We start from the raw sequence: 17,409 nt of genomic DNA, 5'->3' as shown, positions 1-17,409 counted from the left end.
AGGAGAGTTTCTCCAAAGGCAGTAATTGTCGCCTCGCTCAGCTTAGCTGCATCTTCAGTGATGGTTGCAAGTCGGTTTTCCCAGGCTGTCCTGCACATTGGCCAGCAGCAAGGCCAAGTGTGTGTTGCAGCTGCCTCACTGCTTACACACAGAATAAGCTCTGTAGGCAGTGTTAAAGACGGACGACCTGCTATGAAGGCGGAAGTAATAGCCCAGTCTTCCTTAAAGCCATAGGTGACTTGAGACACAAGCTTGCACATAGTTCAAAAGGCTCCGAGTTTTGAACCGTGTGTTTAATTTAATGCTTTGTTTTGAAGCAAGACGAAGTTGGAAAGCACCGCCAGCATCAGCGGGTTACATGCCTTGCCAACACGGGCAACACCTTTACAATTTCTTTTTTAAGCTAATACAAAAACTCAGCGGCGTAAAGCCGCACCGCTGCCACGCTCAGCACGCGCTACCTCGGCCACCCCGGCCCGGCTCCTCCCCGGCCCGGCTCCTCCCCGGCCCGGCTCCTCCCCGGCCCGGCTCCTCCCCGGCCCGGCTCCTCCCCGGCCCAGGCCCCGGCCCTGCCCCGGGCCCGGCCCGCCCCAGTCCTGCCCCTGCCCCGGGCCCTGCTCCTGACCCGGGCCCTGCCCCAGCCCTGCCCTTGCTGGGCCCTGCACCTGCCCCGGGCCCGGCCCGCCCCAGCCCCGCCCCGCGGCTCGCTCTGCGGGCTCTGCGAGCCCCGGGTCGCGGCGGGGCCTGCGGCCCAGTTCCCGGTGGCGGGGATGGCGCGGCAGCGGGGCGTGAGGCATCCGCGCTTGGGCCGGCTGCTGTGGCTGTGCCTACCCTTGTGCCTGCCCCTATGCCTGCCGAGCCCCGCGGCGGCGCGGCCGCCCGCCCCGCACCTCGTGCTGGTGCTGGCCGACGACCTGGGCTGGGGCGTCGTGGGCTGGCACGGCTCTGCCATCCGCACGCCGCGGCTGGTCGCGCTGGGGGGGGGCGGCGGGCGGCTGGGGCGCTACTACTCCCAGCCGCTGTGCACGCCGTCCCGCAGCCAGCTCCTCTCGGGCCGCTTCCAGGTAGGGATGCTGCCCACGGGATGCTGCCCGCGGGATGCTGCGGCTGCTCCCTGCTTGCCTCTGGCAGCCCCCCTGCCGCTCCGGCTTGCTGGGTCTCTGCCGCTGCGCAGGGGAGAGGGCTGCGCTGCGGAAACCAGCTGCTCTGAAACGCAAGCTTCATTCGCCTTGCGAGCCCGGGAGTAAACTAGACATGGAATCGGTGCAAATTGTTCTGTTCCAGACCAGCCAAGGTGCTCTGCATGCTCCGGTTGGATTAACAGGCACGGCAATCTGTCGTGTGAGATACCCCTGCCCTAGTCTGACTCTTGAATATTTTTGCATAAACGTGGGGAGTGGAGGGTGGGAAATAAAGTATGGACACACAGCATGGACAGAAGGAAGAAACTCAGAAAGGGTTAAGTGTGTTTCAGAAACTTCCCCTCTATCTCAAGAAGTTTTGCACTTCCATGTTAACCGTAGTGATTGCTAAATAAACTGCTCTGAATGAAAGAAATGTTGCCCTGTATTAGTTGCAGGAAGTTGTTCCAGGTGACACTCTTTCATAGCAGCATTTGTCCTGTTCCTGGAAACTCCAAGAATGAATAATGATGAATAGGCAAAAGCAATTTTCATTATCTTTACCAAATCCTTAAGTTATGCCATTAAACAGCCTAAAATATTTTTCCATAGTGACTATTTTTAAAATACAGTTCATAGTCTGAAGGTGCTTTCCAAGAGAGAGGACACTGCTGCATCACATCTTAAAAGTAGACATTGGAAACACCCATAGTTCAGTCTAGTTTTAAATTCATCCCATACATTTGGCTTGATAATTTAATAATCTTTGTGTTGACCTTGTTGCAACTGAATAAAACAATATTAGAAATTGAAGTAATTTTTTTTTAATAGAGGGTCATTCTGTGCAACAGTAATTATGCAGCAAATAATTATATTATGCAGCAAATATGTGGGATCTTCTTAAAATTGTGTTACCCATGGATATGATTAACAGTTGCTTAGAAACTTGTGAAAGTAACCTAAATCTGGTCCTCTCTGGAGCTGAGATTTTCATAGTCACCTTGCAATCCGTATGAAAGAAGAGCAATGGTATCCATCTAAGATAGCTATAGATTTTTTTGTTATTGTCTCCTTCTCCTTTTTCTCATTTTCCAGATACAGTGCAAGAAACTACAATGTTTTACTGATTTGTGTTATTCCGTATAGTAATGTTTTCTGTAATACAGCATTTTAAAATATTTAAAATATTTTATATATAATATAAAATTTATAATATAATTTAATTTCTGGAACCTCCTTGCTCAAAGAAAATGAGGAAGTAGTAGATCCTTTAGAAAAGGGCTTTACCCACTTGCCTAAGATCAGGGCATTTATTTGTTCTAAAAGTCATTTCAGAGAGTTGCCAAATTTCAAAGCAACGCTTTGAAAGTTAATCATGCAGCTTGCTACACTGGTGTACTTAGTGGAGTCATAAAATCTGCTGTCATCTGCTCCAGGGGATCGTGGAGGCTTTGTGCTTTGACACGCACAGATTGACAGAAATATTTAATGTATAAACAAGATATATTTACTTGTATACATATGTTTGCAGGCCTAGCTTTGAGGTAGTGCCTTTTTGATTGAGGAGAACACAGGGAAGTTGGAAAAAGTCACCTTATAGCATCATAGCTGAAGAGGTTCCTTATATCAAGCATTACATAGTACTTGAAGTATTGTTGTCAGTGATGGTTTTGTGAAAAAATACAAAATTCACCACTTATGAGGACTCAGAACTTTGGCAGAGTTATTAAATATCAGATCTAATCAGTGTAAAACTTGTGTCATCCCCATATCCAAAAGCTTTCTGTAGTGCTTGTACTCATTGGAAGCATGTAAATAAATATATAAGTGTGTATACATAATGTCCATTTAGAAGAATAATAGCTTTTATCAACCTTTCCTCCAATGACTGTTGTATGATACAGGCAAAAGCTTGATAGCTTTTTTTTTTTTTTTTGATAGCTGCCACGTGTGTTTTTGCCCATTTCAGTCCCATTTAAAATCTCTCACTCCATCTTGAGATGTCCCTAGCCTTCAAAGAGACTATAATGGTAGTTCCAAATAAATAAATGATAAAACCTGTTAGATTTCTAGTTAAATGCATAAAAGACTTTGTGGTTTTTTGTTTGTTTTGGATTTGTCAATTGTGATTGATGTATGACTGGGAATATGTTAACTTTTGCAGTGCTATTTTTTTGTTTGCCTCCATGCAACCCCTGCCCTCCACCTGCAGCTTCCTCATCATCTTCAGTGCTACAATGGTAAAATGAAGAGCCCCTAAAACTAATGCTAATCTCTAATACAGCTGTGCTTCTTTTTGGGCCTGCTTATAAATTAATCCATGGGCTGCGTTGTAAATGGTTTCTCACACTTCTTTTCTCTGCTAGATCCACACAGGTTTACAACACCAGATAATATGGCCATGCCAGCCCAGCTGTCTGCCACTGGATGAGAAACTCCTCCCAGAACTACTTCAAGAAGCGGGATATGTTACTCACATGGTGGGGAAGTGGCATTTGGGGATGTACAGAAAAGAATGCCTTCCAACCCGCAGAGGATTTGACACCTATTTTGGTAATGGTTTGATTTAACATGGGCAATAAATGCAGTGTTAAAAATGGTGAGAAACTGCCCCATTCTTGTAACAACAGCAGATTTACTATTTATTTATAAGTAAAGCCATACATGGGTATGCACATTTCCGAAGTATCATGCTTAAAAAATGCTAATGCATTAAATGTATGCTGAACTTACTGAAGAAAGTATCACAATTACTGTGTGGTTCCAAGTAAGGTATTTCTCTCTTAGTATTTCCCTCGCCCCTCCCTCCTTCCCAGAGTTAACTTTTAACTCTGAATTCTCTGTCTCCTACCTACAGCAGTACAGGGGAATAGATAATGGGGGTTACAGCCAGTTTGTGTGGCTTTGGTTTTCCAGAGCTGGTAGTGAGATCATGTGAAGGCCTCTATAAAGTAGTATCCAAAAACTCACAAGTTAGGAACTCGCAGACTAAACAATAGATTGTCCAAGTGTGAGTGCATTACTTGCAGAGCAACTTGTAGCTACCCATTGTTTATTGTTCCAAGTGTGGTTTGGGTTCCTGTCCCAGTATTGATTCCATATTTATTAGTTTTGCACAAGTGTCACAGATATTATGTGACTTGGGCTGTCTGCTGTACATCTTTTTCTGCACAGTGCTGAGTTCAAAAAGGCCCATCTCCACTTGGTTGTGTTTAAGACACTTTCCTTGAACAATGAATTTCAAAATAATTGTTTCAATGCAGAGGCCTGTGTTGCTCTTGTCTAACCTGAGGCTTAAATGAAGATTGTGACTGTGCTACATGTGTGCCTATGTTAGTCCAAATGTAAGTTGGAAAAAACTGTTCCCTTAGATAGTTTACTTCTTTTTGTTTTCCAGGGTGCTCAGGGCAATGGTTTCACAACTGAATTAAACTAATATATGTGGATTGGAATATAATGGCTCATTGCTTAAACATTTGTGCTTTCTCCCATCCCTTCACAGGAGCTTGGGATCTTTTTGATGGCATAGGTGTAGATAGGCTGCTGCTCCTTGTGAAATCTCACCCTGGGACCAAGCAGGCTTTTAATGCAGGAGCCTGAGGACTAGCTGGCTCTGGGTATGGTTTTTGGGTGCCCAATGTGACATTATTTTTCAGAGGACATAGTGGTTTAATATCCTGCAATGTTCATGTGATTGCAGTAGGCAGTGATTATGATTAGGGTTGTTTGATTCCATAGCACAACCGATGCAGTCTCCCCCAGCGGGCATTCAAAATGGAAAAAATGCAACATGTGCCTCTAAGTACATTGATGTAAACAGTCTGCCTGTAAAAACACTGTATCTTTTGAACGATTACCCATTTTTTCCTCCTAAAATGTCTAAATAGTAGACATTTTTATTGCATTTAAAATAACTTTATTTTTTCTGTTTTTGCAGATATTACTAGCTGCAGCTGCTGAAAAAAAAAAAAAACTTTAAGTAAATTTCTTCTGCCTTGGATTTTTGTCCCAAGTTTTTTTTGCAGAACATACAACTCTATTTTTTTTCAGATTCATCCATTTTTTCAGGATATTGGGGGAGAAATCTAAAATCTAATTTAAAATGTAATTTTTGAGATCCAAGTGATTTTGAAAAGTTTTATTTGTGACTGCTAAAACACAAAGGCTCTCCATGCCAAACAGGCTAGCCCTAGACAGGAGCAAATCTATGTATGTAGATTTTTTTCTTAATTTCTTTTGGATAACTCTAGATGATAGTGTCTTTTCTTCACCAGCTGGTGTCAGCAGTGGATCAGAAATTACATTACAGCAGACATAAAAGGTGATTCATACTTGAGTGTTTTTGAATAAATGAATGTAAAAATTCCAAACTTTCCAGTAGGGGTGGAAGCCTTACATCAAACGTAGAAAATCATACCACCAAAGATCAGACTAGTTCATGGCTAGATTGCTGCTTTGGCTCTCAGTGCATTAGTTTAATGGTTATGGGCATCGAAGTATTAATAAGAAGTCATTGAACTGTTTTCAAAGTGTTTAATTTCTTTTGAAATTACTGCTTAGCAATGAAAAACCTATGAGGTATCAAATGTGGAGCTACTTAAATGTGTCAGGGGTGTCACAGTAGGTGGTCTAGGGTTGAATTAGTGTTTTAGCTCAAAACCACTAATTTTTTGACATTTATGTTTGACTTTTTTTCTTCTCCTGATGTATGTGTTTATGTGACATGATGTTGGCCTTCTCATTTGACATCTTTTCCTCTTCTAGGCTACCTCCTAGGCAGTGAGGATTATTATACTCATGACCGCTGTGTCCTCATCAAAGCAAAGAATGTGACGCGCTGTGCTCTGGACTTCCGAGATGGAGAAGAAGTTGCAACTGGATTTAAAAATGTGTACTCCACAAATTTATTCACAGAAAGAGCTATAGATCTTATAGCCAATCACAAAACTGAGAAGGTACAGGCAACAGCTGCTACTCTGATAACTTGAGCATTAAAGAATGTTATTTAAAAAGTTAATGAAAGAATGTTTTTTAAAAAGTTAATGAAATATTAATAGAGCTGTGTTTGAGCTGTAATTCAGGGTTATTTAGTAGGTGCATAGAGCTAAATGTGAGAAGTGGCACTGGTAAAACTCATCTTTTGCCAAAATCAGCTTTGTCTGCATGGTCCTGGCCTGCTACCCTTCTCCATTTCTTTTACTATAGTACAATTAATAAATTTTTAGAAATGGCTTAGCAAGTAGTTTGCCCTTCTAAAAAGAGAAGGGAAGTTTAAGATGAGAAGTTTAATAGAAAGAAAATAGAAGAAAAGATACACCCGGTGTTTTCCCACAGCTTTGCAAAAGTAGTTTTTCAAAACTTTATTAGTTTATGTGCAGGGATTAGGAGATGTGGGAGAAATCAAAATACACTACCTGCACTGTTCATAAATCAGGTCTGCTTTTGCTGCAGTAACTTTTGCACTTAGTGCTTAATGTTCAACTAATTTCCATTCTGTCCCTTCAACCCCAGCCCCTCTTTCTCTATCTTGCCTTTCAGTCTGTGCATGAACCTCTCGAGGTCCCTGAAGAATACATGAAACCATATTCTTCCATAAAAGATGTAAAGAGGCGTCATTATGCAGGAATGGTGACTCTTATGGATGAAGCAGTAGGAAATCTTACTGATGCTCTGAAAACATATGGTCTTTGGGACAACACAGTTCTTGTTTTCTCTACTGGTAAGTTCCTTCAAGTATTTTTTCAGTCATAACTTTGCTACAGTGTCTAACAAGCTGACTACAGAGACATCTGGCCCCTCTGTCTTTTCTCTGATTATTTTCTAGTGACAGAAGAGTGATGGAAGTTGAGCAGGAGTTTAAGTGAAACAACAGTCTCTCTCTTCTCTTAGGGCTTTCTCAAGCTTAACAAAAACAACTCTGAAGTAGTGTCTGTGCAAATGGGGAATGCTCCTGGTATTGTAGAAATACTTTTGTAAAATCTGAAGAGTGTAGTGGAGTTAGAAGCATCCTACTTGACACTGCAGTTACTGAGGATCTGTCAGACCTGAATCCTTCCTGAGAACTGTCTACAAATTTATTTCTTCTGAAGCAGTCTGTCCTGTCTGTGCATTGCCATGTGTTGCATAAAGCCCAAACAGCCAGACAGCAAGCAGTTTGAAGCCAAATAATTTCTTTCCTTCACTTTAAGGTGACATGTAGTTTTTGTCTTTCTTGAACTGATTCACTAGCATCTTACTCCCATGAAACAAAGATATTTTAATAAAACAGCTGAAAATATGATGAGCAGTCTAGTCAGCCAAACTTCAATCTAAGTTTTTGTATGTACAGGCATATGATCCTGTTACTAGATTATTAGAGTAATGCAAATAATACGTTGCAAAGCAGTCTTCTTTGTTTCCAAATTAAGAATGAAACAGAACCTTTTTGAAATACAGCTGCTTGGCTGGGTTTCAGGAACATATTTGCTCTTGTTTGGCTGGAAGTAGTAAATAGCCTTTCAATGCATACAGTTGTTCTTTTGTCCACACTTTACATGTTAGGGCTGTCAAAATGGCAAATTAATTTTCTGTGAACACTTCAAATATGGCAAAAACAACAAAACAAACAGACAAGCAAAACAAAAGCAGAACCAACCAAAGTTTGATGAAAATGCATTGATGTGTTTTGAGTTTAGCAGCTGCTTCCTATAGCGCTCAGAATCTTGGAATTTCATTTTGAGTCCAAACCTATTTGCCTTATGATGTTACATTGTGTCCAGGATTTGGCTCTAGCAGGATTTGATAACTCTTCTATGCCTGTGTCTGTTTGCAATGTTTTTATATTTAGAACTGAAAGTAAGCAAAGACATATGGAAAATGATACCAGTATTTATTCCGTATGGAAAAAATCCAGTCTTTGCTGATGGGGCTTGGTAGAGTTATTTCAGTAATGCTTGTTCAGTACATCGTGGAATAAAACTAAATACATCTGAGCTAGAATTACAAGATATGAATGAATTAAAAAGACAAATTTGTTTTTTTCATTTTTAGAAGTGTTTATTTTTCTGAACAGTGAGAGTCTACCCTGTTTTTTAAAGTGATTACTTTGCAATCATTGCAGGTATGTTTCAACAAGAGTCAACCAACCAATCAGAGTAGAATCAGAGTCTACCCTATCTAATGTGATTTATTTTGAGTTAACTGACACTTGAAACTTCCAAGAGTTAAATTTAATATGATTAAAATGCATGGAAATTTGACTTAAATCAGGCAGGACAGAGGCCAGTGATTTGAGTTTTTTCAGTGTTCTCTCTTTAATTCATGCAGTTATTCTTTACAGGCATAGAACATTGTATGCAGTAAGGACCCAGTTTCAAAAACCAAGTGTTATAACCATAAAACATTTTTAAAAGACCAGAAAAGGAAAACAAAACTGTCAAATTATCCAGTTTTTCTATATTTTGTTTAGTGCTTTTGCAGGTGGTGTGTTTCAGAATGGACATTAGAACATGTCTGAAAAGAAACACGCAGCTGAGCATCTGATGCAGAGAGCTGTGCTGTGTCAGATATTCCTGCACAGCTTACAGGTCTTTTGGAATTGACAATCCTGGTGTGCACTGGTAGCTATAAGATGAGCATATGATTATAGTATGATTTACGTTCAGCTCTTGAGGACGTGTCTGCTTGAAGAAGTGCCTCTCCCTGCCCCAAGTGCTGTTCTGGCACTGGGAGACCCTCTTTTTGCTTGGTGGAACATAGCAGGGGACACACACTTTTCATTATGATCAAAAACTCTCTCCAAGAAAGTTCTTCCCATTTTGTGGGATTAAGAATCAATTTAAGGATTTCAATGAAGACTGAAAGGGAGAACCTAGGGAATGATAAAGTTTATCCGTAAGTTTAATGAGCAATGTTAAAGACACAAAATCATCATACTTCCCCAGAGGCATTTGGGGGTGCTGGTGGGTGAGAGGCTGGACATGACCCAGCCATGAGCACTCCCAGCCCAGAGAGCCAAACGTGTCCTGGGCTGCATCCAGAGCAGCGTGGGCAGCAGGGCCAGGGAGGGGATTCTGCCCCTCTGCTCTGCTCTGCTGAGACCTCACCTGCAGGGCTGCATCAGCTCTGGGGTCCCTGCACAGGAAGGACATGGACCTGCTGGAGTGAGCCCAGAGGAGGGACACAGAAATTATCAAAGGGCTGGAGCACCTTCACTGTTAGGAGAGAGTTGTGGTTGTTCAGTCCGGAGAAGAGAAGGCTCTGAGGACACCTTACTGCAGCCTTTTAGTACTTAAAGTAGGCTTATAAAAAATATGAGGCCAGAGTTTTTAATGGTACCTGTTGCAATAGGACAAGGGGTGATAGTTTTAAACTGAAGTAGAACAGATTCAGACCAGATATAAGGAAGACATTTTTCATAATTAGGTTGGTGGAGCACTGGAGCAGTTTGCACAGAGGTGGTGGGCGCTCCATCCCTGGAAACATTCAAGGTCGGGTTGGATGAGGCACTAAATCAGCTGGTCTAGTCAAAGATTGCTGTGTAGGGGTTGGACTAGGTGGCATTTAAATGTCCTTTCAAACCCAAACCATTTTATGAGAATAGCACTCTCTGTTTTGTTAGCTGTGGTGTTTGATAAAGGTATTGTTGAAAGTCTGTAGAGGAAGAAGTAGGCCCTACTTTTACTAGATTCATTATTATTTCCTTTTTAGTTGAGGCCAAAATACACACTTCCATGATTGTATCTCTCCATGCTTTAAAAGTCCTGTCAAAGAATAATTTACAGGTGGTCATTTTGTATTTTGTAGTATATCAAGTAGCATTGCAACAAACATTGTCTTCTGACTACTTCTCTGTGTTGTTCTCAAACTGTAGATCTCTTTTTAGTGGGTTTTTTATTTAGAATATGATGTAATCTTTGATATTTTGGTAGGGTTTTTTCTATTACACTTTTTCATGTTTCTTCGTATTTGTTATGGCTCAAGAGGGATTGCCTTGAAAACATGCCAGTTGACAAATGGAAGTACTGCACACTTTGAAAGAGTCTTGTGAAATGTCTAGAAGAACTTCAGCCGTTCTTTAAAGTGGCCAGATGGAGATACCAGGATAAAGATGTAACTTCATTATGTTTGGTCATTAGAAAAATCTGACTCCCTCAGTTTGTCCTGTAAATCAACCCTCTGGTGTCCTTTTGAACAGATAGACGGGCTATTTCCACAAGTAAATAAGAAAAAGGTGAACAGGTTCAATGATATGTGGTGTTATAGTTGTGTATCAAGTAGTAGCTTGAAAAGTCTTGACTGGTTTGATATGAAGTAGAATTTGCTTTTATGGAGTATTTTTTACATTGCATATACAAGTAAGTCTGTGCTAATGAGGTCATTAATTAAAATGAAATATTTGCTTGTTTAAGCTACACAGATGAAAATTAATGCAGCAGTGGTGGGTACCCATGGCCTTTTGTCCACTTGAAATCAAGGACAATGAGTGATAGGGCATATTTTTCCTTTTAGCCATTATAGGAGACTGTAATTACAATTTCCCTGAAGAGGGCCTTAATTTAAAGTGAAGGTCATAAAAAGCATTAAAATGGTACAAATTTGGCTCAGAGTCCAAATTTTGCTTCAAACACAGAACTGTGATTTGAGGTGAGAAGTGGGGATTTGCTGTGAATATGATGTGATTATAGTTTCTTCAAGGTATTACAAGAAATTTTGGTATAAACTTGCCAACATTAAAGCAAAGGAATATGACCCCTAATTTCAGTTCTGTATTGAAGCTACTATCCTTTGCTTTATTTAACTTTCAGCTTTTAGTTATACAAAAACACTGTGGAGCAACGCTCCTTTTTTCCAGAATTTCTTGCCGTTTTTAAACGTGGACTAGCGCTGTAATGCCTGGTAGTTGCCATAAGAGGGCTTTGAAAAGCAGAACACGTGGAACTTTTCAAGCCTTGGTTTACATTGCTAAGAGGAAACCACATAAATCCTTTCCATAATGGAGCATGTGACAGTGATGACTGTTTTCACTCCAAAAGACAGTCTTTTTATCATTGTAGAATTATGATTAATAAGAGCACAGATTGTTTTGGACATACTTACAGTATGCATAATATTTGGACTGATGTTTATACAGTCTCTATCATACCCATAGGTTTTTTTTTTCTCACAAGATTTCATATTACCTTTTTCCCCCCCCCCCTTTTTTCTCTTTTATTTTTTCTTTCATTCCACCCAGCATATTGTGGCTTTTGGTTAATGAAATACTGGATCTTCTTTTTCCTATTTCCAGTGCCTTCTCTGAGACTATGAATCTGACTTTCACTGATTCCTTAAGAGTGTTTTTTATCTTCTTGATATCTTTGTTCAGAAATGAACTACCGCTCCTTCACTTTTGCTTTTAAGGGACTTCAGAGAGCCTTCTAATTGCAGATTGGCCAAGCCAACTGATTAGAGCAGTTATTCTCTGTCTGTTATGTCTGAGGTGCTAATTTTGAAGGTTGTGCTCTCAGATTCCTCTATTGCAGACCTGAAGACTTGTTTTAATTGGCCTTTCAGAGGTTTCTGAGAGGTTTGGTATGTTGCCAATCAGGAAGATGCCTGGGCATCATCTGCTGCTTCCTAAGTGGAAGTAAGCATAGGTGCCTTAGCTGCAAGCACCTTCAATCAACCTAGTTATTTGAGTTATTTGAGTTCATCTATTCCCAAATATTATTTTTCTTTCTTGTTTATTTAACCTTATTTTTATACAGGCAAAGGTTCTGACAGATCAGTGTACTTGCATCGGTTAGAACTGTTGTATGGCAGTGACAGTGAAAGGTGCAATGTGGTTGATGTTTTTGTACTCCAGTGCTTGCTTCTGTTTTTGTTTTCAGGCTTTTTCCATGTTAAAGTATGAGTGATAATTTAGAAATTAAAAAATACATTATCTGTCATATGATGCAGATAATAATGATGAGACTAGATTTTTAAGAGTATGTTATCAAAGGTGGAAATCTTATGGTGGGAATGGATTTAAAACCAATGCTGAAAGATGCTGATAGATAATATATTGACTCCGTCCTTCCCTCCCCTTTTAAATCCTATGAAAACCCAGAATGTTTTTTAGGAAACGTTTGTTTATCTTCTGTTCCATCTAACATTAATCCCTCCCCACCCACCCAGTTTTTTCCATGCAAAATTTAACACTCCAAAGCCAAGTTCCTGAAGAGGGAGTAACCTTGTGCCAGAGATATTTGCTTTTTTTTTTTGTCTTCATGGTCTAAACCTCCATCATAAGTTGAATCTTGAACTTTTCTTCATATTTTTAGCGAATACCAGTGTTTGAAGTTCATTTGTAAATAAAACTTGGAAGTGAATTTTGCCCAGAATTTTGCAGATGGGCCAGTTTTCTGTAAAGCTTTGACTTAAGCATATTAATAGCTATGCTAGTAATTTTTTTTTCTCAGAATGAGATGAATGCTGCAAACAGTTCCTTTTGTGTATTAATAATAATGTTTAATAATTTCCCACATCTCCCAAAAGGTTGCCTTAAACTATGATTACTATTAAACTATGATTACTATTAAACTATTCTAATTTTGTTCTCCATAATAGTGTTTGAGAAGCCTTTATTCTTTGTGTCAGAATTTTCTACACCCTAAAAGTGGTCAAGCTCACTTTTCTTGTCAGTGGAACAAATCCACAGTTTTCCTTACAGTGTCTTATCTAACTTGCTCACTGCAGACATATGAACAGTTTGTCAGGTTGTTCCTGTTGTTTTTGGGTTAAAATTTCCTCCCATGTTTTTGTTGTGTCTAGTGATGGTGCATGCTGGTGTAGATCTTGACACAGCAGGGTCTGTAACTATTGAGACCTGTTTAATTACTGAGACTGCTCACAATGAAAGCACTCGACTGAAACTGTCTGCTAGGATTTCTGTTCTCGTGAAAGCTTCTACTAAGAAGAAAAAAAAAATTCAGTGGGATGGAGAAGGGCATTGTTCATGCAGTAGAGCTAAGTCTGTAACTAGTGGATGCTTGTGTACATCAATTTCTTTTCCCATGAGATCAATTTTTTTTCACACTCCACATTTGGAAAAGTCAGGATAATAAAGAGACAGTTCTGGTGAGTTGCAAAAAAACTATAGAGATTGATTTATATGAGCACAGCTCAATAAAAGTTGCTCTGTAAATGCTCAGTAAAGTTGTTCAGCAAATGGTGCTCTGATGCAGGAAAGGTATTATATTCCTTTGATGGAAAACAAAACCCCTATGGTTGTATTTAAAGCACAACAAGAACTATATTAGCAGAATTTTGTACTAGAAAGAGTAGTTTTCTATTGTCCCTCTAATTGAAAGGCTTTCAATAGTACTTCCATCATACATGCACAAATAACTCTGTATCAAGCACTGGAAATACAATACTGTGTCAGCGCTCTGAAGAAAAAGTGGAATTTCTGCCATTGAACATTGAAGCTTCAAGGTTATTCTTCCCACTGTGAGTAAACAACATCAGACTGAACTACACAACAGATGTTTTTTCATCAGCTGGTCTTACCAAATAATTTTTGTTCATTTTGTTGGAAGTATGTGTTTTGTATGAGTCGTCATAGGAGGTGTGATTGTTCTTCTGTCATACTTGCAGCACAACTGAAAAACGCAGCTACACATGGATCTTTCGGATGCAATGTGGGGAAGCAGGGAAGAACATGAGTTCAAATTAAGGGCAAAGTTATTCTTCATTTCATGCTGTGAGTCTCCTATCCACAGTGTAGATCTCTGTTGTATATTCTGTACTCTTTTTTGTAATGAAACCTCAATGAGAGTTCTGCACTTGGAACACGTACAGAGTAAGCATTATTTATGCTGTGAAGATCAGAGGGGAGAAATTTTCCCCAAATGTGATCCTTTACCAGTATTATTGGCAGTGCTCTCTGTTTTGCTGTGACTCACAACCATAAGCTTAAATCACACAGACAGAGAGCTCTGAAGTCCTGGTCTGTGACCTAGACTTCCAGCAAGAATGTTGGAGGTCAAAAATGAGATGCATATATAGAGCTGTGCATTGATGCTGCCTAATGTTTGCTCATATTGTGTCTGGCACTATTAAGTGGTATTTAATTCCCTTTCATGTATGCAAAATTCACACAAAAAGCTGAAAAAAGCCCAACACAACCAGTCACTAGCTGCCTGCTTTTGTGATATTGGCAACTGATTGTAGTTTTCATTCAAAATTGTGTGTGACAATTAGGCATGATCTATTAGTAGACAAGTAGACTTATCTCCTGCTTATATACATCACTTCATTTTCAAATTACATAATACACTTTAAATGATATGTGGTGGTATCATATCTTCTAAATATCTGTTTTAAATTGAATTGCTCTTGCTTGTTGTTCCCATTGTTTGCTCTTTACTAATGTGAACTATTTACTACCTTTGTAGTTTCAATAGTGTTTAAAACAAAATTGCACAAAGTCCAGATTTGCATAATGGAATAGAGACGTCAACACAATGTAAACGAAACTGCAGATGTTTGTCTCTTCTGTAGTCTCCCCATCAGAAATAGGCAACAGGAGGAAAGGCATAGGAATAGGGGTTTTGTCCTCCTTTCTATATTTTACACTTGTCTGAGGTTGTTTGCATGTTACACCTTTTGTTTGTTTTTAGTTGCAAACTTCAGAAATTTGATTTGTAGAAATATTGAAGGTAGCATGAGTAATTTCATTGACATGCTCTGTTTTCAACAATACCAAGACACTAATGTTGTTAAAAATGGCTTTTTAAACTCTATAAGTTACATATGAAATAATTTCATAGTTAACTTTTAAGATACTTTCCACTTCTGCTTCAATTGGATGGGCCCTCACACTGACCTCCATGTGTTTCTGATTAAGTTTAAGAACATGATTGCTCCTCAAGCCCCAGCCCTTCAAAGGAGCATGAGATACATAACATGTAGGAAATGTTTACAGAACTAAACTGTGGACGGATTGAATATGCCATCTGATTTTTGTCCTCCTTTTCTACATTTGTTACACTCATTATTGCTTAGTTGTAGTTTAAGGGAACCTACATGGTTGCTAGTGTTCAAGACTGAGTATAATCTGATTTTTAAAGTGGAATATCAGAGAAAAAAGTATAGGAAAACAAAGCCAGAATTACATGAAGGAGAGAAAGAAGCACCATATTTCATTGTCCAGTTTAGTGCTTATACTCTTTTGGAACAGTGAGATAAAGATGGTTGAAAAACCCGTTATCAATCCATCATCCACTGTAATTCATCCTCTGTTAAGGGAATTTTGCTGCCTGGCTGACAGTGGTACAGGGGTAGGATTGCTTTAGATGCTGTAAGATTGAGGATTAGAAGTGTGTTTTTGTTGTTGCTGTTTACAACTTGTAAAATCTCTTAATGCTTTAGCACAAGAGAAGGAAGGGAAAAGTCCTGAACTCATGGAGTTTGAGTTTCTTTTTAAACTTTGCTCATTCTCACTTAACTCACAGGTTGTGCAGTGGAAATGTATCAGAAGTATGAGGAGAGAAAAGGAGGAAATTAATTTCTTGGAATTCAGGAATTTGGTCTTGCTTATCTTACTGGGACCTAGTGAACATGAGTTTCTGTCCATTTCTCTGATTGCCCATCTTAGGTATCCAAATCGTGGAATATCTTTCACTTCCTGTGGGAAAGAAAGAGATTCTATGAATGTGCTCCTGCAGGGAACAGGAGGATCTTCAACAAGATAGGCTGCTCAGAACCTCATCTCCAGTCTGGCCTTGAATGTTTCCATGGATGGGTCATCTACCACCTCTCTGGGCAACCTGTCCCAGTGTTTCACCAACCGCATAATAAAAAAATGTTCTACTTATATCCACTCTAAATCTATCCTCTTCTAGTTTTAAATTCATCACCTCTTGTCCTGTCACAACAGACCATGGTTAAATGTCTGTCCCCATCTTTCTTACAAACCTCCATAAAGTACTGGAAGGTGCTATAATATCTCCACGGAGCCTTCTCTTCTTCAGGGTGAACAGTCCCAATTCTTTAGGTCTGTCCTCATAAGAGAGGTGCTCCAGTCCTGTGATCATCTTGGTGGCCTCCTCTGGGCTCACTCCAGCAGGTCCTTCCTGTGCTGGGACCCCAGAGCTGATGCAGCCCTGCAGGTGGGGTCTCAGCAGAGCAGAGCAGAGGGGCAGAATCCCCTCCCTGGCCCTGCTGCCAACGCTGCTCTGGATGCAGCCCAGACACGTTTGGCTCTCTGGGCTGGGAGTGCTCATGGCTGGGTCATGTCCAGCCTCTCACCCACCAGCACCCCCAAGCCCCTCTGGGCAGGGCTGCTGTGATCTGTCCATCCCCCAGCCTGGACTCAAACCAGGGCTGCTCTGACCCAGGTGGGGGACCAGCACTTTGTCTTGTTGAAGCTTTTAAGATTCCTATGAGCTCTCTCCTACAGCTTGTCCAGGTCTCTCTGGAAGAGATCCTGTCCCTCAGGCATGTCAGCTGCACCACTCAGCTGGGTGTTGTCTGCAAATTTGGTAAGGATGTACTTGGTCCCACTCTCTGTGTCATTGGTGACGATATTAACCAGTGCTGGTCCACACACAGACCCAAGGGACACCACTCATCACTGATCTACACTGAGAGATTGAGTGGCTCTCTGAATGTGAGCATACAGCCGTTTCATTTTGCTGTGAGTGACCCAGGCATCAAATCCATCCCTCCAATTTGGAGAGAAGGAAGTTTTGGGGGACTGTGGCAAAGGCTTTACAGAAGTCCAGATAAAGAACATCCTTAAATCTTCCCTTGTCTACTGGTGTAGTCACTCTGTTTTAGAAGGCCATTGGGCTGATCAGACAGGACTTGCCCCTCCTGCAGCCATGCTGGCTGTCCCAAGTCACCTGCCTCTCCTCCATGTGCCTTAGCACAGCCTCCAGGAGTCTCTGTTCCATCATCTTCCCAGGCACAGAAGCGAGGCTGACAGGTCAGCAGGGTCCCAGGGTCCTCCTTCCTACCCTCCTTAAAGATGGCTACCACGTTTCCCCTTTTCCAGTCACCCGGGACTTGCCCTGACTCCCATGACTTTTTAAATATCATGGAGAGTGGATTGGAATACTCTCAGTTTCAGGACTCTGGGATGCATTTTGTCAGGTTCTGTAGATTTGTGTAAAGGCCTCAGGTGGTCATGAAGCTGATCTCTTACATTTTCTCCCTTTCTTGTGTTCCATTCACTCAAGAGGTGTGAGAAAAGATACTGTCAGTGAAGACTGAGGCAAAAGCTTTGTTGAATACCTCAGCCTTCTCCTCATTCTTTCTTACCAGTTTGTCAGTCATCTCT

At 40.7% G+C, this 17,409-nt stretch overlaps 1 protein-coding gene across 2 annotated transcripts in view; it reads left to right on the top strand.

Moving 5' to 3' along the window:
* The first annotated feature begins 770 nt into the window (after positions 1 to 770).
* The window catches only part of ARSB (arylsulfatase B), a 78,119-nt gene continuing 61,480 nt past the window's right edge, over positions 771 to 17,409 (top strand). For both annotated transcript variants that reach the window (XR_015772428.1, XM_088054563.1), the window contains exons 1-4: positions 771 to 1,064; positions 3,488 to 3,674; positions 5,886 to 6,076; positions 6,633 to 6,840. Coding sequence is in view for 1 of the 2 variants with exons in the window: in XM_088054563.1 (XP_087910689.1) it covers positions 771 to 1,064; positions 3,488 to 3,674; positions 5,886 to 6,076; positions 6,633 to 6,840 (880 nt within the window). In the remaining variant the exon portion in view is untranslated. The remainder of the gene's footprint in view (positions 1,065 to 3,487; positions 3,675 to 5,885; positions 6,077 to 6,632; positions 6,841 to 17,409) is intronic.

The sequence above is a fragment of the Pseudopodoces humilis genome, chromosome 4 (genome assembly GCF_049639895.1).
Source record: "Pseudopodoces humilis isolate 2021_Gansu_Grassland_sample_001 chromosome 4, ASM4963989v1, whole genome shotgun sequence".
Classification (NCBI taxonomy): domain Eukaryota; kingdom Metazoa; phylum Chordata; class Aves; order Passeriformes; family Paridae; genus Pseudopodoces; species Pseudopodoces humilis.
This window is presented reverse-complemented; position numbering and strand designations above follow the sequence as displayed.